Here is a 23,433-nt window from a genome sequence, read left to right on the forward strand (position 1 = left end):
ATCTTTCAATATATGGCTAGCTATAGGAACCATTTCCTAACAGAAAAAAGGCTCAACTCCACCGTCACCTTGTTCCATTGTGGAATTATGTATTCTGAGAATTATTCCACTTTGGACCAGTGTCTTGCACAGGAGCAAGGTGCAGAGCACAATGCCGGTAGGTACAAGGTAGCCCTCTCCATTCTGCCTGGCAGTACTTATGCATTTGAATATTGAGCAAGTTAGGGGATGGGTAGGGGGCATGAGAGCGAATCCCTATGTGCTTCCACCCACTCCTCATAATACAGTGTTGCTGAAATCAGGCAGCCCTATTAGTCATTGGGAAGAAAGCAGATATATTTGTTAGACATATTTCAGAATTCGTGAGGGGAATCAATGGGTGTTTTCTTGCTGCAACTTTTTCCAACTGCACTTTTTTTTTTTTTTTTACAATAATTTTAAAAAAACATTTTTTTTCACTATTCAAAATCAATGTATCAGTACAATCATTATAGTCAACGGCAGAAACAAAAAGGTTCATCACATACACAATAATAGTATGCATTAATTGTTTTTTTTTCATATAGCCAAAGATATTACAACCATAAACAAAATTTGTTTTCATGCATACTGGGAAGGATGCTATGACGACTTTACATTTTTTGTTGATACAAAATAAAATAATTTGAGAAACATTTGAGCCCACAGCACCATATGAACCCTCAACACACTTTAAACATATAACAAAAAAATGATGTTGTGAGTATGTGACATAGTTATAAACTACATTATAAACCTTGGCTTACTTTATCTTTTGTTTATAGTTACATTATAACATTTGTTCCACTGGCATTTTAGATCCTTTATTACAGTACAGTACAACTAACGCCCATTGATCATGTAGCTCATTCTATTTTCCATGATCCAGGTAGGAGACATATAAGCAGGGTCAGACTGGGCTCGCGAGACACCAGCTAAAAACCTGGTAGTCTCCGCAGACCTAGACCCGCACCCGCCTACAAGCCCGCACTGCTCCTTGATCATGTCCCTCCCCCTGGCCCAACTGCTGCCTCAACTACAGCACAGATACATGTGGCTGGGGGCCTCTAGGGGGCGGCCGGAGAGGTAGGGGGCCCCGAAAAGAAGGTGGGAGGTGGATGCTGTGGGCCTCCAGTCCAACGCATATATGGAAAAATGAAATAATGTTATTCAGATTCAGGTCCTTCCAGGGGCTATCCCGGCCCCTCCACCGCCTGAGGCATCTTGGTGTTGCTGCCGCCCCCCTCCTTCCTGGTGCACTCACCTTTTTGGTTGGGAGGGTCCATGAGGGTGGCGGAGAGGGCCAGGACGCTAGCACAGAGAGCATAATTGTGCTCTCTGAGCTAGAAGAGCCAAATTTCCGGTTTGAAAATTTTGGCTCTTAAAGTACCAGGAGAGGCATTTTTGCCGCCCCTGGTACCTAGTGGTGTGCTGCTGCCTGAGGCGGCCGGAGCTCCCCTTGGTCCTTCAGCCACACTGGGCTGGAAATAGGTACAATAGTCTGGAGTACTATCAAGGCCACCATCAGGGGGATAGGCAGGACGTTTCACAAGGGCCCCATGTAGTGGGGCACAGATTGCCAGGATGGGGGGTTTCCATCAAAGGGGCATGGCTTATCACTGTGTGGATGGGTAATGGGCATGTTAACATGGGTGTAAGGGGCCCCAGGGCTACTTACAGCATTCTTGAGTAATGCATATTGCATTCTATTAGAAAATGTTGCCACTTTTTTACCCCAGAATTGCAAACATTGTGACGCCTGAGGAAATGCGCAGTAAGGATGTTGAGGTTTTGTGGAGTATGGATAATAACTATGAAATATCACTTTATGAAGTAAAATGGTAACTCCATATTTATCATAGTCAAGACATAGAGCTCATTCAATGTAGGTGTTTGTAGTACCAGCTCAATTACATGAAAAACCATCAGATAATTAGTTTTATTTTCTAATTTGTAGTAGCCTGTTCAAAGCTAAATGGTAATTTGGTTCCTAATGGCAATTGCACTAGCACCATTTAACATCAGGTATAGTAATAAAAAGTGTTAGGTTTGCCTACATCAAGTAACCTATAGCAACCAATCAGATATTTGTTTTCAAACAGCTGATCAGTAAATTCTGATTGGATGCTATAAGTAACTAAACAAATAGCAAACTTGAGACAATTGATATTTCTTTTTATACATTTTAATAAGTAACTTGATATTTAATTTTTTGTTTGTTGATGTGTACTTTGAACTTTTTACTTACTGCCTGGCACAAGCATTTTTATCCCTTTTATAGTTTTTTTTTTTAAATAATTTTATAATCACCTTCCAAGTAGCCATCAGATGCAGGTGGTTTTTAAAGGATTATTATTGGCGGCATGGTATGGTGGAACAGTTGATTATCTAGATATGTATAGCTACATGAGCACCCACTGAAGTTTCTTCATAGACTGCACAACAACAAGAAAACAGCAGTGGGGCCATAAATATTGTCACATAGCTGCATATGGGATAGTGGATGCGAAAAAATATCTATTGCAAAAATTGCTACATTGCTATTGGGTAGCGATGGGCGAATTTATTCACCAGGCATGAATTTGCGGCGAATTTGTGCGATTCGCAAAACGGCCATGAAAATTCGCTGGCGAAAATTCACAGCTGTCAAAAAAAATGGACGGCGATGTAAAAAAAAACGCACGCCGACTTCATAAACGGGCGTCGGCCGCCATTTAGCGAATTTTTCGCCGTTTTGCAAATTTCGTGCGAAATTCACGAATTTTTCGGTGAAGCAAAAAGGTGCAAATTCACCCATCTTTACTATTGGGGGGGATTTTACTGCAGTATGACTCATGCAGAAGGGTGAGTTACAAACAGAGCTAATATACAGTAGTAACATAGTAAGGTTGAAAAAAGACACACATCCTGCCTAACTACTAGTTGATCCAGAGGAAGACAAAAAAACCCCATCTGAAGACTCTCCAATTTGCCTCAGCGGGAGAATAAATTGTCTTTTTTGTAAATTGTAAATAAAATGTCTTTTTTGTAGATTTTTTAACCATTAGTGGCCAGGGTCCCCCATCAAAGTAAAAAAAATTGGTGGTCAGGGCTTTCCCACTATAAAGGTAAAAAAACCACTGTAGTCAATGGAAACTACAATTTGGCAGACAGTCTTGTTCCTCCTAGGCAACAGCAGCTTTGGCTCTTTTCAGCTTCGGGTCCCATTCAGCTTTGGGTCCCATTCGGCTTTGGCTCCCATTCAGCTCCCATTCGGCTTCGGCACAGCTTTTCAGTCTCATTTGACTTTGGCTCTGGTTCAGGTCCCATTCGGCTTCATCTCAGGTTCGGGTCCCATTCAGCTTCGGATCCCATTTGGCTTTGGCTCACATTTGGCTCTACTTCCCTGGCCCATGAATGGAGTGGCCCACCAGTATTTGCCCGAGTGGCCCTGATGGCCTGCTAGATGAAAGTTTTCCGGATAAAGGTTTTTACCATAATTTAGATCACCATACTTTAAGAGGGTTATTTATTAAAGTCCAAATGCCAAAAACAATTTTTTTTCGAGATTTATTATATCCTGAGGCTGCCAAAAATCGGAATCCAAAATTCTGCCATCTCAGACCAACAGAGGATGTATATAAGTCAATGGGAGAGGTCCCTATCCTATTTGGAAGTTTCTGTGGTCTGCGCTGGAATTAACCAAAAAGTCCAACTATTTTTGGCAAAAATCCGAATAATTCAGGACACTTTGGGAAAAAGCTCGAAAAAATCAAGCAATTCAGGAAAAAAATCTGAAAAAATCTTACTATATTATCTAGTTTTTCATCAATCAGATAAAATCAAGCTTTTTTAACAATAAATAAGGTCAAATCATGGATTCTAGTTTGGTCAGACTTTTTTAAAGGAAGAAAAGGGAAAAAAAATTAAACTGGGAATCCTTTGCTTAAGATTAACTCTATGGAATGATCTTCCTATAATTAGGAGCTTTCTGGATTTCAGCTTCCATACCTGTACATATAAAGATCCAAAAACATATTAAGCATAGTTTATACACAGAGAATTTAGTTAAAAAAAAGTCTATGGTGGTTGTCCCAAACTTTCCTCCAGCTGGTGCTTGCTGGGAGTTTCCCCAAAAGCCACTTACCAGAGGTACCGGTAATGTTATTAAGCTGTCACGAACTGGAAAAAAATATAGTTTAGCTGCAAAAGAGCTACGAGACTGGGCCATCTTGGAATTTGATTAAAACGAATGAATGCATTAATTTAATTAATAAGTAGCTACATCTTGGGTGTTCAACCCTGTAATATCAGACAGTCTTCTGAAATTTCTTAATTCTTTGATGGACTTATCCCCTTTTTAACCAATAAAAAATCAAAAATATAAATGTATTTATTTTTGTATGACAAAAATGCCATTTAATTGCATCCTTATATTCTTGTGTTCGGTAAATAGAAAGTGGAATGCATTTGCCAGACCTAGCTGTATCTCGTTTGTGATTGCTTTCAATGTTATGTTCCACTGCTTGGTTGTTTTCTGCAGTGTGAAAATACACTCACTTATAAGTACAAGTCACAAATTATGTTGTAAAACAGGTACACAGAGGTGAAAGGTAAAAAGCAAGCTGTAGTGTTTGTAGGACAGAAGTCTTAACTACTAAAATGGCCAAACCAAGATATAAATAATTACAGGTATCTAGCAAAATACTAAACTCTAAACATTTTTAAATTAATAAATAGAAAATACAAACAACAGGCAAACAATCCCTTTTTCTTTGTAAAAAGAACAATAATGTTCCCTCTCTACAAATGATGAGCTAATTTTTTGCCATGTGTGGTTTCCCTGCGGATCTCTGAGTTTCATGAAATTGTTTGAAAAATTCACCACACAGTCAGTTTTGTGCGGGAAAAAAAGACACACAATATGCAAGAAGGATGTGCAGCACACATGAAAAATGCACGCACCATATTATCCTCCCCTTTCTGACCACACTAACCACACAAAATTTAACCCAATTTAATTGGGATTTTAGCACTCAGATATTAATTATTGGTGGTCAGATGTATTAGTTGTGCCTGTGTTTGTAAGCTAGTAATATATAAACTATAAGTTTAGGCCACCTGGCCTTTGTCATGAGATCTATCTCAATAAAAATAGTGCACAATTGTACGGTGCAAGCAACAAGAAAAGTATCACACAGCAGTATATACATGCAGTGCCAACGCCATGCTTAATACCTGCCAATACACATAGGGGCACATTTATTAAACTGTGTAATTCACAAAAAAAAGGTGTAAATAGTGCTGTAAAAAAATGGTGAATTTATCAAGCTGAGTTTTATTTTACAACATACGAACACCAGATTTGCCCCCAGTTATATTGCATTGGTTCAGACCTTTGTAAGTAAGTTCCAGTGAAAGTCACCAAAAAAAACCATGTAAAATATACATTGTTTTTAACATTGCAAAACCTGCTAATGTGTGGTTAATTTTCCCATTGTTTTTTTATGCCACATAATAAATCTGCCCCTTAGTGTATAAATGCAGTGCCTGACAACTTAATGTTCATAGCTGCCAATACACATAGCAGTATATAATTGCAGTGTATAATTCATGTTTAATGCCCCAGATTAAGAACATGTAACAGTATGAAAGCAGTGCCAACTTGATGTCAAATGCTCACCAATGCACAGATGCAGGGGTTGTTACCTTTTATTTGAGTGCTCACTGTGGCTCTTCAAAGTCAGTTAGTATGGGGACACAGCAGGTGACCAGGCGGGGAAAGGGACTATTTTCTATACAGCTATGCCCCAAGACCAAGTGCTCAGTAAATGAGCACTTAGGAGTATAGTTTCTGTGCCATTACCCTTAGACATTTTGAGGATCAGCAAAATGATGTGAGGAAATATGGCGTGTTTCTGTTTGCTAGCTAGATTAAATAAACCTTAGCAGAATGGCCTATACAATTCTTTTTTTTTTGGTAGAAAAAAGCTTTCACAGCGTTATTTTAGAAATCCCAATCTTAAATTAAAATTGGTGGATTTTAGAAAGGGTGTCATAAAAATGTTCTATATAATTATTATTATAGGCCACAACAAACAGAGATGTTTAGGGTTCAGACTAGTCTGTGTATTTGGATAATATGCCTTACATTCTAAGCCAAAAATACTCAAAAATGTTCTAACCTTTCTGCTATGGAGAATTCAAATTACAGGTCTGTTCAGCTGGCCACTAAACATTTCCCTTTTGGCTCTTCATAATGTAATTATTACCACCTTACCAGGTTACCAGAGACCAGGACCACATTATGCAGTGCTTGCTGTCAGCAAGGTTGGACACTATTCAGCAGCAACCCGTTGTTCCCATGTCAGCTCCAGCCTCGTCAGGCACCTCCTGTTAGCACTATGGTGGAGCCCAAACTCCCGTTCCCTGAGAGGTTCAGCAGAGACCATAGTAGGTTCTTTACTTTTCGGGAAGCCTGCAAGCTCCACTTCAGTTTCCTACCCCACTCCTTCCCTACAAAATGTATGTGTCATCTGTTCTTCTCTCTGTTTGAACTCAGTATCAGTACTATGTTCTGCAGGATTTAACATGTCCTTGCTACATTAATTATATCCTGCAGCCAATGCATACCTGGCTGCAATTCACAGAGGTAAAAAATATTCTCACACATACCATGGTTCTTTATTATAGATTCAACATTACAGAGGTTGACTTGAGAGAAACATAACCACTACACAGTGAAAAACAAAAGCATTATTTTGAACTCAGCTTTTACCAAGCAGTCAACCACTATAAAATTTGGGGACCTGGATCTCCTAAACTGCCAGAATGTCATGGACTATGTGTGGACCCATGCCATGGGATATACGGGGAGCCATGGGCATAAATCAATTGCTTTTCACCACAGTAAAAATTCACATGGCTGCAGGCACCTGGGAAACTAACAACATGTCTAGCCCCAGATTTCAAAATTAAATATAAAATAATCTGGATTCTGCTGTATTAATTGATGCATTTTGTAAAAAAAAAAAACTTTTCCATGACAGAATCCCTTTACATATCTTTGTATTTAAATCGGTACATCTCCTTTATTCAGCCTTCATTTTTATTTGCACAGTAAAGCCTTACCCCAAATCAGCAAGCCTAGATGCAAACATAAATGGCACTTTTAAAACACCTGAAATGCAACATTGTGCAATCCTGACATTGTAATAGAAATCTCTTGTGAACTTTGTTATTACTAAATCCTAGTAAACTGCTGTGACTCAAACTAGTATAGAAGTGCAGAGGTGATTCTAGATTAGGCAGTTATAGCTTATCTGTGTACCAACCTAAGCATGATAGCTAGAATTCACAGATTTGTATTGACAGGCATGGAAGTGATATTCTTAGTCTTAATAGCATTTCACCCTAAATTCCATCATTTTCAAATATGCCATGGTGAGCAAGTAACAAATGTTGAGCACATGGTCTACAGTACTTACATATCTGTATACTGACATAATAGACATAAATGTAAATTCTAACATGAAGGCATGACAATTCTCTCCCTGAACAAATAATACTATTTGGCGATGTTGCCAAACGAACGAATCTCTCCCCTCAATATTGGGCTGATCCTATCATAGGCTCTAGGTCCCAACGATCAGATCCTAACGAATGGTAACAGGCGGTCAGATTGCGGGACCGCATCAACGAACAGATGCGGCCGCGATCCAACGGGATTTTTATTCCCATCCAATCGAGATCTGGCCGACTTTCAGCCAGATCTCGATTGGGAAAGCCCGTCGGGGGGCCCCATACACTGGCCAATAAGCTGCTGACTCTGTCTGTCGGCAGCTTTAATCGGCCCGTGTATGGCCACCTTTACTTGTTGTTTGAGTTTCTAACCCCACTGGGTCTCCTGAATTGTTTATCAGAACAATCTGATCATCCCTATGAAGAGATTGGGCAACAGTCATTTAAATTATATAAATCCCTGCAGCATATGTGCCTGATTCAGTAAATAGATTTCTGTCCACATCTAGATCAGGTTTCCCAACCATATTATATGGTACCTGTATATTAAAAGTAAAAACTATTGGGGAGCCACACAAGAGTGAATAAAATATCATAAAGTTTACTGTTTCATTGATCTGGTATATACTAGACTTTCTAATGCATATCATAGGGATTGGTCCACAGCTTGATGTGGCTGGGGAAAGGACAAACTTTAAAGAGTTTTAAAAATTGTAGGGACCCGTAGGATTTAAAGTAAAACTATAACCCTGAACAATGTGGGTCTCTAAAAAATTAACAACTCATATATAAAATCCTGCTTCATCTAAATAAACCATTTTCATAAAAATATACTTTTTAGCACTATTTGTCATTGGGTAATCCTAAATAGAAAATTGCCTTTGAAAGGGCACTTCTTATCCCACGAAAAAATCTTTTTCATAAGTATAAAAACAAGCCTGATAGACAATGTCCCTCATATAAAAATAGAGAAAGTGACTGGCAAATCGGATACTACTACCTGTATCAGGGCCGCCATCTGAGGGGGACAGAGGGGACAAGTGTCCCAGGCCCGGGCATCAAGGGGGGCCGGCAGTGCTGCAGTTTAGAAAGAGCCAGGCCCCCCTTGCCAGCGCCGAAGATCTGCGGCAAGCCGAACAGTGGAAAAAGTGACAAAAAGCCAAACTGCCGAAGCGGTGAAAAAACCCAAAGCCATGAAAATAGTCCAGAATTGGCAAAATACCTCAATTTTTTTTAACTTGTAAGGGGGGCCCTGGTGGCAATTTTATTTTAAAAAAAAATTTTTAGGGCCCCAATTTTTTTTAACTTGTAAGGGGGATACTGGCACCAATGCTTTCTAAAAAAAATTTTTAAGGGCTTGGGCGTCAGGGTGGGTGGAAAATGTTGTTGTATGGGGCCCCGTGATTTCTAATGGCGGCCCTGACCTGTATATTAACCTACAGTCCCCGATATAAGGACATTGTAAATGTTATAAATAGGAACTTGGCAATTCTAAAAAATTATCCTATCTTAGATGATGTTCTGCAGAGGGGTTGTCGCTTTGTATCTAGAAGAGCCAAATCATAGAGAAATTCCTTATCTCCCAGTAGAATTGACAATTTGAACAAACCTACCTGGTTGGAGCATAGGGGTCTTTTAGGTGTGGAGCTAAAAGATGCATTGCATGTAAATACATATACATTGGTGACAGCTTTTCTTCCCATATTACTGTTAAATAATACAAGAATAATCAATACATCAATTGCAATACTCACCACGTTGTCTACCTTATTTCTTGCCGCAAGTGTGGCATCCAATATGTTGGATAAACGTGTAGAATACTAAAGGAAAGAGCAAGAGAGCACACCAATAATATCAAAAATAAAACATAGCCATACACTTTGCTAATAGTGTTTCTGGAGATTTCGATTATTTCTCCCTACATGGCATTCAAAGACTCATACCAGACCAGAGAGGAAGGGACAAATTCCAAAAATTACTTTACTTGGAAACCAAATGGATATTTAATCTGTTTACTAGATTCCCCAATGAATTTAATAATGAGTATGATGTGACTTGTTACTTTTGATCATCCCAGTTTTCATTTTATAGTTCTGACTCTCTGCAAGTATAGGATATGGATAATCACAGATCACAGATTTTTATACATTTAGACTTAAGCTGGCCATAGACGCAAAGATCTGATCATACGAATCGAGGATTCGTACGATTTTCGGAACGTGTGTGGAGAGTCCCGACATTTTTCGTCCGGCGGAGATCGGTCGTTTGGTCGATCGGACAGGTTAGAAAATTTCTGTCGGCTGCCGATAATATCTCTGCGTGTATTGCCGATCGTACGATTTTCAGTGGGAGTCACTAGCTTTGGTTGGACATAGATATCGTACGATTGCTGTCAGGGGCAGAACATTGCTGATCTGTTCTTTTACTAATCTGACTGTTAAGACTTTGATCTGAATGGTTAGTGGTGGGTCGGGAGATGGGAAAGTTGCATCTTTGCATCTATGGCCAGCTTTACTTATCCTATTCAGTAGCTTTTTTGTCATAGTGACAAATGTCATTTACCTTATATTCTTTTACTCTATTGTATTTGTATAAACATCTGTATATATTTTTGTACTACTTTTTGTATTATTTTATTGATGGTTTTATGTTCATCCCAACCCGTGTCCTTCAAAGGTGTAATTTGAGCTAATATTTATTTATTTAAGGGTTCATTAAAATTCCTTTCAGTGATACACATGTTCTAAACTTTAGCTTTAGTGGTTCATCATAGTTTCCATTTCAATATGTACCAAGATGGTGTTGATAAAAAATCATGTGTGTATCACTTTAACACCTACACCCTTTTCAAAGAACCTATAGAGGTGTACCAAAATGGCTTCTACCAGAAAGAGGCTTGGCTTACTTTAAAAAAGAGGCTTGGTTTATTTTTGAAAAAATTCTCCCTAAAGAGATACATCTGAGATAATTGAAAACAGTGGTTGGTCTGATGTGGGGTATTCAGGGATTGGATAACTTATTATTGTTGGAGGGTTGTGATTGGTGCACTTTTTGTTTAAATATTGATGTTTGAGCTTCACTTACTCAGCCTCTGATTAAGTGTTTGTAACACAAAACACATAAGGCAGAGGACACAATAAACCTTTTCTACTTGTTTTCTACAACTTGATGGAAGATTGCCTTTATTTGAATGCCTGCCACAGTTTTATTTACGTTGTCCCCTCCCCATACTGAGGGCTCAGAGCGGTGCACCTGGGCCACTTCCTAAATGTGGTGATTAAATACTCCACTCTATGAAAACCCCTTCTCTGTGTAATCACAATTTTAAGAACTAAGCGCCACTCACATACATGTTAGGTCACATGAACCAATTAGTGAAAAATGTTCTGTATTTTACTTCTTCCTGTGTGAAGACATGATCTCTGATTGAGCAAAGGGTATCATAAAATGGTTGCTCAAGGTAAAAGATGTAAAATGGCAATAGTTATTGATATCTATAGTTCAGTTTGGTAAGGTTCTTTAACCCTTTTAAGTGCCACAGATCGTAGAATCTAAGATCTGCAGCTCTACTGCATTGGGAAGTGGAGGAGCAGCATGTAAAGCCGCCTACTCCGTCCCTGCACGTTCTCCAGCCCTGTTTGTTCCCCAGCCCCTAGGCAACAAGCAGAGTGGGGGAACCAGTGGCTCCTGGAGCGCAATTGCCCCAAGGCAGCAGCAGGCACGTGGAAACTACTGTGTACTTTCCAAAAATATATGGTATTTTAGGATATCCGTAATGTTAGGGGGTCTTATGGCACATAATACACATACAGGGTGCTTATTTTGCAGCCGCCAGAGTGTCAGAAGTGAAAATTCACATGCACTATTGTAATTTGAGTGCTTTTGTATGCCACATAATTTCATTTTTATAATCATAAGTTTTATACTGATACATTTTGAAATGTGGTATACACAATATGGTAAAATGCTAGCTTTGTGACTGTTTTTGAAAATTTCATAAAAAGGCTGATAGATTGTTGTTAGATTGCAGTAGAAAGGCATATATACAGATTTTAGATTCACCAGAATGTGTTCTTTCTAGGGTCTCTGTACTATTGGGGGATCTTATGGCACATAATACACATACACAAGTGTTCAGTAGGAAGGTTTATGCTGATATGTTACCAAATGTGCGACATACAAAATGGTAAAATGCAAGCTTTGTGGCCATTTTCAGAAATTTTTATAAAGAAGCACTACATTTAGCATGGCTTTGCAGTTTGGTAGTTCGCAGAAGAATGACATATTTGGTCATTTTGGATTCATCAGAATATGTACTTTTTAAAAAATCATATTGTTTTCTAGGGTCTCCTTACTGTTAGGGGTTCTTATGGCACATAATACACACCAGGTGCTCATATTGCAGCAGACAGAGTGTCACCAATGAATATTTATATGCATATTTTCATTTGGGGGTCTTTCTATGCCACTTTGGTAGATCTATGCATATTGGGCATCAAAGTGTTCAGTAGATCTCTGGCATTTATATTTGGGATGTGTTTTCTTAGAACAGGTATGGGACCTGGTATCCAGAATGCTCGGCACCTGGGGTTTTCCGGATAATGAATCTTTCCGTAATTTGGGTCTTCATGCCTCAAGTCTACTAGAAATTCATTTAAACATTAAATTTACCCCATTAGGCTGGGTTTGCTTCATTGTCTTAGACAATGAAACAAGTTCTGATTTGTTTGCAAGAACATCTGGCGTCTAATGTACTACTACCTATACTGGTTAATGATGTGCAGCCCTGTCTGAAAGCCAGTGGGTTCAGGCCAAATTCCGCACAAAGTTTACATGTCAAGGGCACGTTCAGCTCAAGCTCTTCCTTCCACTCTTCCTTCCCCCAATCTTCCTGTGAAGTGTCTATTTAAAGGCATGTGCCTGCTCACTGTGGTGGTCTAGTGCGCAACGCAAGCATCATGACGTCATCGTGTTTTGGTGCAAACTTTAAATATTAAAAGGGAAATCATTGCCCATTGTTAGGTCTAATTTGTTTAGTTCCTGGGTGTGATTTCGTCTGTGTATATCCTGGTTTTGATCCCTCCCTGCCCATTATTGAACTCTGCCAATAATGACCCTTGCCTACCTAACAATTTTTGAACACTGCCTGTACCAACCCTGGCCTGTCTGACTTTGCTTGAACTCCGCCAGTACCGACCACTGCCTGGCTGAACTTGCTTGAACCCAGCCTGTACCGACCCCTGCCTAACCACGCTATTCCGTCTATTTCTGTGAAGTTGATGTTGCCTTCCATCCTAAACTTGCATTATGAACGTGCCGCTTTGCTTGTCCAGAACTCCTTGCTTTGCTCCTCTCATATTAAGAACTGGTGGCATCTGAGTAGCTGAGGGCTCCTCCTGAGGTTAAAGGCGGCTGCTAGAGGAGGAAGACTGAGCCGTGACCGGAAGCCTAGCACTAGTTCTGGATTCAGGGTGCCGACAATGCCAACACCCTTTCATGATGTCAGAGATGGGCTGGTCACACACAGGTCTATAAATAGAAGTGCTGGCCAGTTTTGGGTCATGCACATATTGGGAGTGGCAAAATATATATCATATATTATAAAAAAACATAGATCTTAGTACTAAATGTTCACAGTTGTTTGGGTCGCTTTAAGGACTCTCCCCTTTTAAAAATGTATTATAAAAAAAATGTTATAAAATAACACACCACAAATAATGCATTTTGTTACAGCTTAAAGTGATATCTAAACGTTCCTATAGTACATAGTCTACATAGTAAGGTTGAAAAAAAACACACGTCCATCAAGTTCAAACTTTTAACCTGCCTAACTGCTAGTTGATCTAGAGAAAGACAAAAAAACTCCATCTGAAGCCTCCTCCAATTTCTTCCTGACTCCAAAATTGCAATCGGACTAGTCCCTGGATCAACTTGTACTATGAGCTATCTTCCATAACCCTGTATTTCCTCACTTGCTAAAAAGCCATCCAACCCATGTTAAAGCTATCTAATTTATCAGCCTGTACGACTGATTCAGGGAGAGAATTCCACATCTTCACAGCTCTCATTCCCTTCCGAATATTTAGCCGGAACCTCTTTTCTTCTAATCAGTATTGGTGACCTTGCGTCAGCTGGAAAGACCTACTGGTAAATAAAGCATTAGAGAGATTATTATATGATCCCCTTATATATTTATACATAATTATCATATCACCCCTTAAGCGCCTCTTCTCCAGCATGAACATCCCCAATTTGGCCAGTCTTTCCTCATAGCACAGATTTTTCATACCTTTTACCAGCCCTTCCCTGTACCCTTTCTAATTCAGTAATGTCCTGTTTGAGCACTGGAGACCAACACTGTTCAGCATATTGTAGATGGGGCCTTACTAGCGCTGTGTACAGTGGAAGAATGACCCCTTCCTGACGTGAATCAATGTCCCTTTTAATACAGCTCAAAACTTTATTTGCCCTTGATGCTGCTGGCTGGCATTGCTTGCTACAGCCAAGTTTATCATCTACAAGGACTCCAAGGTCCTTTTACATAATGGATTTGCTTACTGCAATCCCATTAAGGGTATAAGTGCTTGTATATTTTTACATCCCAGTTGCACAACTTTACATTTATCAACATTGAATCTCATTTGCCACTTAGCTGCCCAGATTGCCAGTTTGTCAAGATCCTGTTGCAAGGATGCTGCATCCTGGATGGAATTAATTGGGCTGGATAGTTTTGTCATCTGCAAACACTGATACATTACTTACAATACCCTCCCCTAAGTCATTAATGAACAATTAAATAAAAGTGGACCCAATACCGAGCCCTGAGGGACCCCACTAAGAACCTTACTCCAAGTAGAGAATGTACCATCAACAACCACCCTCTGTACCCTATCCTGTAGGCAGTTTCCTATCCATGTGCAAATGACTTCATTAAGCCCAACAAACCCTAGTTAAGAAAGCAGTTGTTTGTGGGGCATGGTATCAAATGCTTTGGCAATATCGAAATAAATCACATCTACTAGTCCCCACTGTCCAGCATCTTCCTTACCTCATCATAAAAAGCAATCATATTTGTCTGACATGACCTATTCTTCTTAAAGCCATGCTGATTGCTGTTCATAATGCCATTCACTAGGACACAAGCCTTCAAATAAATTGCTGCTGATGAACATTAACAAAGGGGAAACCACTTGTCAAAACTACATTCCTTAATCTGTTTGGATAAATATTTGTGGGCATCTGGTTTATTAGCTCAGGCTTACAGTGGTTATTTCAGGACTGGCTTCTATTCCTAGTGATTTGTAATGTACATTTGTACCTTTATATCCTCTTGCATTTTTATAGTGTGTGTGATATGATGATTCTTTCTTTTCTTCTATAATTAAACCTAGTGTACTGATTATTGTATTCTTTCAATAATTTACATATTTTATTATTATAATTACATTTGAGTACTTTTTGCAGTGGAAGTGGAAAGCACCTCCCCAAAATATAATGAAACTTTTTGGGGCTTAAGCATGGTACACCATGTACAGGACAACCATCTTTGTTTTGGGTAAATACATTTTCATCTGAGAACATCACTCGTGCCAGACACGTGTTTCTTTGTGGAAGTGAAGTATGTTATCCCATTCCGGGTAAGAGTAATGCGAAGTATGAGACTGCAGCACCAGAAATGTATAGCTTGTCAGTGTAGTTCTCATCCTGACAGTATGCAGTGCTTTCAGCCTCAGGTTTTTTGTTAATATTTGGCAGCTCTCTGTAGGCAGTGATTATATTTCACTTTATTATTATATTTCGTTCATGAATTTTATTGGACTGAATTGAAGTGAAAGACCTTAGCTGAATAAATTCCTGGGTTTGTGTTTCTAATTTGGTTGGGTCTGAGTACAAAATAATGCACAAGGCTGGATTTAAAGCTGGTGTGGCCACTCACACTATCTCACACTACCCCCTTGCATCCACCCCCCCCTGCATGATTGTACCACCCCCCCCCCACTCGCCCACATCTCAATCACTTCCTTCCTTTTTACTGCTCCCCTGGTTCTGTGCCCCAGATCGCTAGCACTGGGAACCATTTCAGGTGCGGCCAGCGGGCAGCATGCCACCGCTACTCCTCCCCCCCCAAATTTTGCTGCTCTAGGCCCACTCCTTTGTGGTCTGCCCACATATCCATACCTGATGTTATATATATGTATTGCACAACAACTGAATGCTGAATATTTTCTCCAAAACTGCAAACTAAATTATACAATCATTCAAAGTGTCAGACCATGGCCTTCCAAGAATTCTTACCTTCAGTTCCAACATTTTATGTGGACATGATCTTCCGCAGCTTTGCATTCAAATATTAGCTAAATAGTGTACTGTCAATGAATTGTTTACATGATAAATATGCTTGCTCATTTCCAGCTGGCTGCTGCCTTGTTTCATAGATTAGAGTGTTGCAAACCTTCAAGCAACATGATCAGAGCAGTTCTCCTGTTTTTTTTTATAAATGTTTTTATTAAATTTTTTCCAAAACAATATGAAATAAACAGTCATAAAGGAGTTTGGAGGTACATAAAGTAAATGCCATTGTCAGTAAAATCTTAGCAGTTAATAATAATAATCAAAATTTCCCACATCCAAGTCTTAGAAGTCACCAAATTAATCAGATGTTAGCTACAAATTGTTACTTGTAGCTAACATCCGATTAATTTTGTGACTCCAGGGGTGATCATGGATTCTGTTCTTGTAGTCGGTGGAGATTTTAAATATCTCGGTCTGTTTCTTGTACTATAATGTTGTTGGATAGTAATTCTGTGTCGTACCAAGAGGTGTGTCTGAATGCATAGATTGTGAGATGTCTGATATGAACAGGGAATGAGGATACGTAACCCATCCAGGTTGAGAATAACTTTTCTGTGTATTGTTCTTTATTTGTGGTGGATTCCAACCAATCCATGTGAAAGATGTAATGAAGTTTCTTTTTAAAGGAGATGGAAAACCTTTTGCAAAAAACCCTGTACCTCCGCTGGAAGAATCTGCACAGAGGGGTAAGTATGGAGTATGGGGCATTTCCCAGGGGGGGGAGTATTAGCCTGGGTGGAGGAGGGAGGGGGGTCTACCAGGGGTGGGGGTGCGGGGTTTTTTGCAAAAGGATTTCCTTCTCTTTTAACTAGTGAGTGGGGGTGGAGATGAGGAAAGCCAGTGATGGAGGATGGTTTACCTGGTTGCCGCCGTTAATCTTTCTGCTAGGTGTCTCTCAGAACGTTTTAGTTCTGGGGGGGGGGTTCCAAAAAGTGCCCATGATAAAGTTAAGGAACTTGTCTGTTGTGTTAAAGACTTCCAATATTCAGAGCCAAAGGCAGTGCATGAGGTCAGCTCAGGGTTAGTGGCATCTCAAACAGTTATCTGTGCTTAGGGTGACCATACAGTGTCTCCTGAGTGGTGTAAAGCTGGCCATAGATGTTGAGATTTTTAAAAGATCTGATCGTCATCGTGAGACCACAATTATCTTGGAACGATCGAACGTTTGATCATAAGAATTGTCCATCAACTAAAAAGACCAATTTGCCAGAAAAACAAAGGGTAGCTGTTGCTTGGCCCTGCAAACATAGATAGATTGCACTGGGACTGACAAAGATTTTTTAACCTTTCCTGACAGTTGTCGGCGGAAAAATCGTAAGATGTTGGATCTTTCGAATCCCACTAACCACACAATAATTACGAAGAATTGGTCGGAGTTCGCTAAAATCAGTCGTTCAGCAAGAGAAATCTTTGCGTCTATGGGGACCTTAAGATATAAGTGATGTAGTATTTGTAAACTCCACAAAACCAGTTAGGACCGCTTCAACTCACCACCACTTAGCTGCTCCCCTGTAGTGCCGGGTGCTCAGTCCGCAGCGTCCCCACTGCCAACAGTAAATGCACGAACAGAAGGACGGCACTCCGGTAAAGAACAGGATTGTATTGCTGGGTACTGTAGAAAAACATAGGCCTTACGCGTTTCGGGAACACCTTCCCTTAATCATAGGCTTGGTGTAGTATTTGTAAAGACATTTCCTGATATTTACTGGCAGATAAAGTTTGCATGGTTTTTGTATGATATCTGAGTATTTGGGTAGTGTCTACTTTTGGAATTGCAGAAGTTCGTTTAGTTAAAAAGGTTTCCAGTGTATCTATTGATAGTTTGGTCCCGATTATACGATAAATTTGAGATGTTGTTTTCTCTGTGGCACATTTGGGCCACAGTGCATTTATCAGATTATCTTTGTCTTCCTGGGACATGTAAAACTTTTGTAGCATAATGAGTGCTTTGGATAGAAAGCATATAATCACTGGTCAGAAATGGGAATTTCCAGATAAGGTTTTCCCTGGTTAGAATTGTAGATGTATCACCGATGATATCTTTAAATAGTCTTAGATTTTGACTTTGCCAATCTAACAAAATCTTATTGTTTTTCCCCATTGGAAATGTTGGATTACCAAGCCATGTAAAATAGCCGGGTGATAGTTTAAATCTGTGCCTTAATGAATTCCAGGTTTTGTAAGTGTTTATAAATAAGGGGTGTTTTTCGTGCCTATCTAGGGGACTGCCTTTTAATGGAGAATAAAGAAGAAAGTTAAGGGAGAGACCTCCTGTCAAGAGTTGGTTGAGTTCCGTTGAGGTATATGTTTCTATTATGTATCCAGATTGATTCGGAAGCCTGCAAAGGTGCGGAAAAGTTCAATGGTTTCTAATATCGTGGTCAGTTCAGTTTGAGGATGATTAATAAATAATAAGATGTCATCAGCGACGGCTGTTATTTAACGTCTTGTATGTCCAAGTGGGATGCCTGCAAATGTTTTATTTAGGAGAAGGTGTTTTATTAATGAATCCAATGCAATATTGAATCTTAAAGGCGATAAAGGGCAGCCCTATCAAGTCCCTTGTTGGATTTCAAATGTTTCTGAATTGTAGCCATTGTAGCCAAAGATTGTAGTAATTGTAGCCAAAGATTAAGCATATGTATTCCAAAATGTTGGAACTTTAAAAGTCTTCGTATATGTGCATGTGAAATCCTGTCAAAAGCATTATCTGCATCCAAATTTATTAATAGTCCTTGTCTTCTTTTTTCTAGATTACAATGGTAAAAAGTAGCTATAGCCTTTCTAATAGCTTGGACCGGGTATCTACCCTGGAGAAAGCCCATCTGGTTAGAGGTAAGTATGGAGGGAAGAATCCTTTGTAACCTATTAGCCATTATTTTTGTCAGTAAAGATTTTGGCCGGTATGAGGATGGTTCTGTGGGTTCCCTACCTTCTTTGTGTTATAAAGGGATTCTGGCATCTGCCACTTTATCACAGAGTGGATTGCCTTGTAAAATATTATTGTATAGGGATGTTAGCAATGGGGTTGTTTCTGGAAGCAATAGTTTATAAAATTCCACCCCTAGTCTATCCGGGCCTGGGGATTTACCATTCTTAAATTTTGTGATGGTAATTAGACTTTTGTTTCAGTTACAGGTGCGTCTAGAATTTCCCTATCTTGAACTGTAAGCTTATTCAAGTGAGCTTCTTGAAGATATCTGAGACCAACCTCTGGGGAATCAGTTATCCTGTTTTAAGCTGTCAGCTATCAATTTACAGTTTCTATCAAGTATAAATATTGTTAAGATATGTATTAATGTGTGTGCTCTCCTACAGATCCCATACTGATCTGATACTGATACAGTGACATGTGACATGATCTTTGTCGGCTAATACAGAAGTGTTAATAAAGTTATGTCTGCTTGAAGCAATAGATGCATGGTGTCTGTGTGCAGTTTCTCCTCTGTCTAAAAGAGAGCTGCAGGCTCACGTGAGATTGAGCTACCAGTTATCCTATCTCTGAAGCAGAATGGCAACAAATATTTTTATTGAACTTCTTTAAAAACCTACCAGAAATACTTTATGTTCCATATATTAGTGACATCTGACTGCCCTCTGCACGTATCCAGGGTGAGGTTCAGAGTACAGCCAGACTCAGAGACAGAAATATGCAGAGTGCAGGTTGGCAGGCAATCGTCAGTACTGTTCTTTGTACCTGCCATAGGGCAGGCAGTAAGTACAGGGCTGTGTTGCAGCCTGCATCCATCAACACTCCCTAACTTGTGTGTCTTATGTGCAAGGTAGGGCATGGATAGTGTGCTGGAAGGGGAAGGCATATTTGCCTTCCCCCCATAAAGGATACAGCAAAATGAACACAGACACCTTCAGCATTTCTTAGAACCAGAAAGGCAGTGTGCAAAGTGCAAAAATAAAAAAAAATTTGCACGTTGCACACTGCCTTCCTAAACTTACATTTTCCCTCTTGCCTGTAAAGCTGGCCATAGATGTAACAATTACGATCTTTCTTGGAAAAGATCTTTCCAAGAAAGATCGTTCGTTTCAATACACACGTGTAGAGCTGAATCGTCAGATATACAGGTAGATATACGGGAATAAACAATAGAATTCTACCTGTATCTGACGATTCAGCACTAACAATGGCCAATGTTTGGGTCCCTTCAAAGGCACCCGATCAAAATTTTCCGTCCAGCCCGATCGACAAGCCGACCGATATCCAAGTCTTCTGCCGATATCGGTCGGCTCTTTTTCCACCATACACGCAACGAATATCGGACGAAAATTCGTTTCGTACGATATTATCTGTGCGTCTATGGCCACCTTAAGTTTGCAGTTATTCTATTCTCTGTGTGGGTTTCTTTGCTAGTTCTATGCTTTCCTCTCAGACTCCACAAAACAAAAACTGTGGTATCGTGTTAGCCAGCAGCAAAAATAACAAATAAAAAAACAAACAAATACAAAAAGTATATTGGCTAACAATAAAAAAAAAATACATTGCAAGCTTTCATAAAATCAACACCAAATCATGTGATACACCAGTCGGGCAACATTTCTGCAGTCAAAATCACAGTCTTCGGGACATGCAGGTCTTAATTGTAAGGGAAAATGAAGATTTATGAATTCAAATGTATGGAGTTATTTAACACATTAAGACAGGGCCTTAATTTAGGGTCAGGTTTCATGTAACATGACTGAATCCAGACTCCTGGACTATTTACAACCCACCCTAATTCATTGTATTATCTCTACATTTGATCTCTATCTATCTGTAACATCCTAATTTATTGCCGATGAATACCTTTTACTGATCTAACAGAATATATGCTGTGCCTTTCTAGCTTTCATTTGTATTTTGCCTGACGAAGGGGCCTCGGTGCACTGAAAGCTTGCAATGTATTTTTTTTTATTGTTAGCCAATATAGGTATCACTTCTACAATACTTTTTGTATTTGTTTGTTTTTTTATTTTTTACGTTCAGACTCCAGAAACAAACAGGCAAATTAAATGGCTCCTGAACAAATTTAGCTTGTGTTGTGTGAATGAAATGGCAAATATAAAGCATTTTTTTAAATGAAAGTTTTAATTTTTCAACCCATCAAAAACAACTAATAGAGAACTAATTCAAGGTATTACATTTTTTCCACGATTTTATTCAAAAAGATTTTTATGTTCAGATTTTTTATAAAGAAAATTAGAGTTTAGTTGAAGTACAAAAAAAACTCTGACATTACACAAATTCGAATGACACAAGGTGAGTTATGAATCACACACACAAATGGTATCCCATCGACGACAAATTCCTACATATGGAATGCTGTCTACAGACATCTGGAATATGGGGGTTTAATATGTAATGTTGCAATTTTCTGCAGAGTCATAGACCGGACAAGGGGCATGTCTGGTGACGTCAGGTCCTGGTGATGTTGGTTAGGGTGGATGACATTGGGCGTGAGGTGGTTGGCAGTCCAGGGGTGTGCACGTAATGTCAGGAGCATGGTTATTGTCAAGGAGCCGGGAGCTCCCTCCAGGGAGGTAGTCAGGATGGAGGAGGAAGCCCTCTTGAGGGAGCAAGGTCGCGGTGTCCAAAGGGTTAATCAAAGGAGTAGTCAGAATCCAGGCAAGAGTTCAAGGGCAGGCAGAATAATAAGCAAAGTCCAAAGTCCAGGCAAGAGGTCAGGCAACAATCAGGAACAAGAAATAGTGTCAAAATAGCACACAGGAAACCCAGGAAACCCACAGTAATGATTCCTATACTTGGGCGCCATTCTGGCGTCTTGGTAGCGTTTTTATATTTGAATTTGGCGCCATAGTGACATCATCGGCGTCCTTGCGCCGACATCGGCTCCGCCATTTTGGGCGCGACGCCGGCAGGGGAGGACATGCCGCCCAGAGCTCCTGGAACTGCTCCGGGCGTCGATCGTGACAGGTTATGATGTGGTGATTGCTGGTTGGCTGATTGCCAGAACATTCACTTCAAAGCACTGTCTTGATTTCTTAATTTGGAAATCTGGACAGGCAGTTTTCATTCAGACAGTCCTCCTGAAAACTGGGCTGTCTGGGTGAAAACCAGACAGGTGGCAACCTTATTTTAGTAACATTACTGTTGGAACAACTCCAATTTTGCCCCTATAACCATCTGAGGCATCTCCTGCAATGGGGGGGGGGGTATAGCACCCCTGTCTAAGATAAAAGTAATAGTAAAAATAGAAATATTTTGTGGAAATGCATGTGTAGTCTACTGGTCACCAGTAGATTACATGCTTATTATTATTATACACATCTGGGAACGCCAGGCCCAATTATTGAAACAATCTGTGTCTGGAATCCATGAGTCCTTCTCTCCTTTTAATGCCTATTAACCTTTTAACCTTTAAACTTCATGTCAACATTTTTTGAAAGCTTGCTGGTATGCATATGTATATATTACAGTTTCTTTTTCCTAGAAATACTGCTGTGCAAGAAAGCTGTAAAATGGAATCCACTGTAATTAAGATGGTAAAATTTTCTTTGGATTGCCTAGTTTGGGACTGGAACATTAATCCAGTTGGATTGTAGTTGTTATTTTAATTACCATGCTCTGATCAAACTGGTGTTTGGGGTGTCACGCATCCTTCTTTTTTCCACAAGCCCTCTTTCACATTTAGTTTTAATGCAGCCCCCAATTTTATACAATGATGAGAGTCCCACATTTTCTGGGGGACTTGTTTTCTTACGCATAAAAGTTATCAGTTCCAAATATGGATTTGGAGGATTTGCATACATTTGGTAAAAACATTAATCTAAAATACAAAAGGTGTTTTAATATAAATTTAGGGAAAAAAATTAACACTCAAGAAAAAAGAATTTTGTTGAAGCAAACTCGTTTGGAAAGCTGTGGTCGTATTTGGTTTTACCCACTCAGTTTTGCCCTCCATTCCATTCAATTTTACATTATCCACATGCTAATTTTGTCAATGGCTTACAAAAGACAAGCTTCCCAAAACCAAATTCCAATGGAAATTCACCTTAAAGAGATACTGACATCAGAAAATAACATTTTTTTATCTATCATAACATTGTCTTGCTATTTATAATTTTGCCATAAAAGTATTTGCCTGATGCTTTTAAATTACCTTTCTTACTATCCTGTTTCTCTATGAGGGGGCTGCCATATTTGTGCAGCAGGAGTCTGTTACCATTAGAAACTCTGACAGGTTAAGAAGGGACAGTCGGGTTGGCAAAACAGTCAGGTTTAGGAACTTCAAGTAACAATTACTTACAAAAGCAGAAAAATGATCAACATGACCTATAGGTAACTTTTAATGTAGATCAATATTTTGAAAGGGATTTTTTTTTGTGTGTAAGTATCACTTTAACCAGGCAGAAATAGCATGCCATTTAAGTTTATGTTTAGGACTATAAGTCATATATTATAAGACTGCATGCTGAATAGAATTATATATGTAAACTCTGTGCAGGGGGTTGTGTGGGAAGAAGATAATGTTGTGAAGGCCTGCCTGCCATTTCTGGCTTATTGGTGACTGTACTTTATCTTCTCTCAGTTGCTGCTGCTGCTGCTGCTTG

At 39.4% G+C, this 23,433-nt stretch overlaps 1 protein-coding gene across 1 annotated transcript in view; it reads left to right on the forward strand.

Annotated features, from left to right (window-relative positions):
* The window catches only part of LOC121399985, a 30,284-nt gene extending 11,065 nt beyond the window's left edge, over positions 1–19,219 (forward strand). Inside the window, exons 3-4 of the mRNA XM_041582072.1 lie at positions 18,624–18,705; positions 19,003–19,219. Coding sequence (XP_041438006.1) covers positions 18,624–18,705; positions 19,003–19,034 — 114 coding nt within the window. The 3' untranslated portion in view covers positions 19,035–19,219. The remainder of the gene's footprint in view (positions 1–18,623; positions 18,706–19,002) is intronic.
* Positions 19,220–23,433: the final 4,214 nt, after the last annotated feature.

The sequence above is a fragment of the Xenopus laevis genome, chromosome 2L (genome assembly GCF_017654675.1).
Source record: "Xenopus laevis strain J_2021 chromosome 2L, Xenopus_laevis_v10.1, whole genome shotgun sequence".
Classification (NCBI taxonomy): domain Eukaryota; kingdom Metazoa; phylum Chordata; class Amphibia; order Anura; family Pipidae; genus Xenopus; species Xenopus laevis.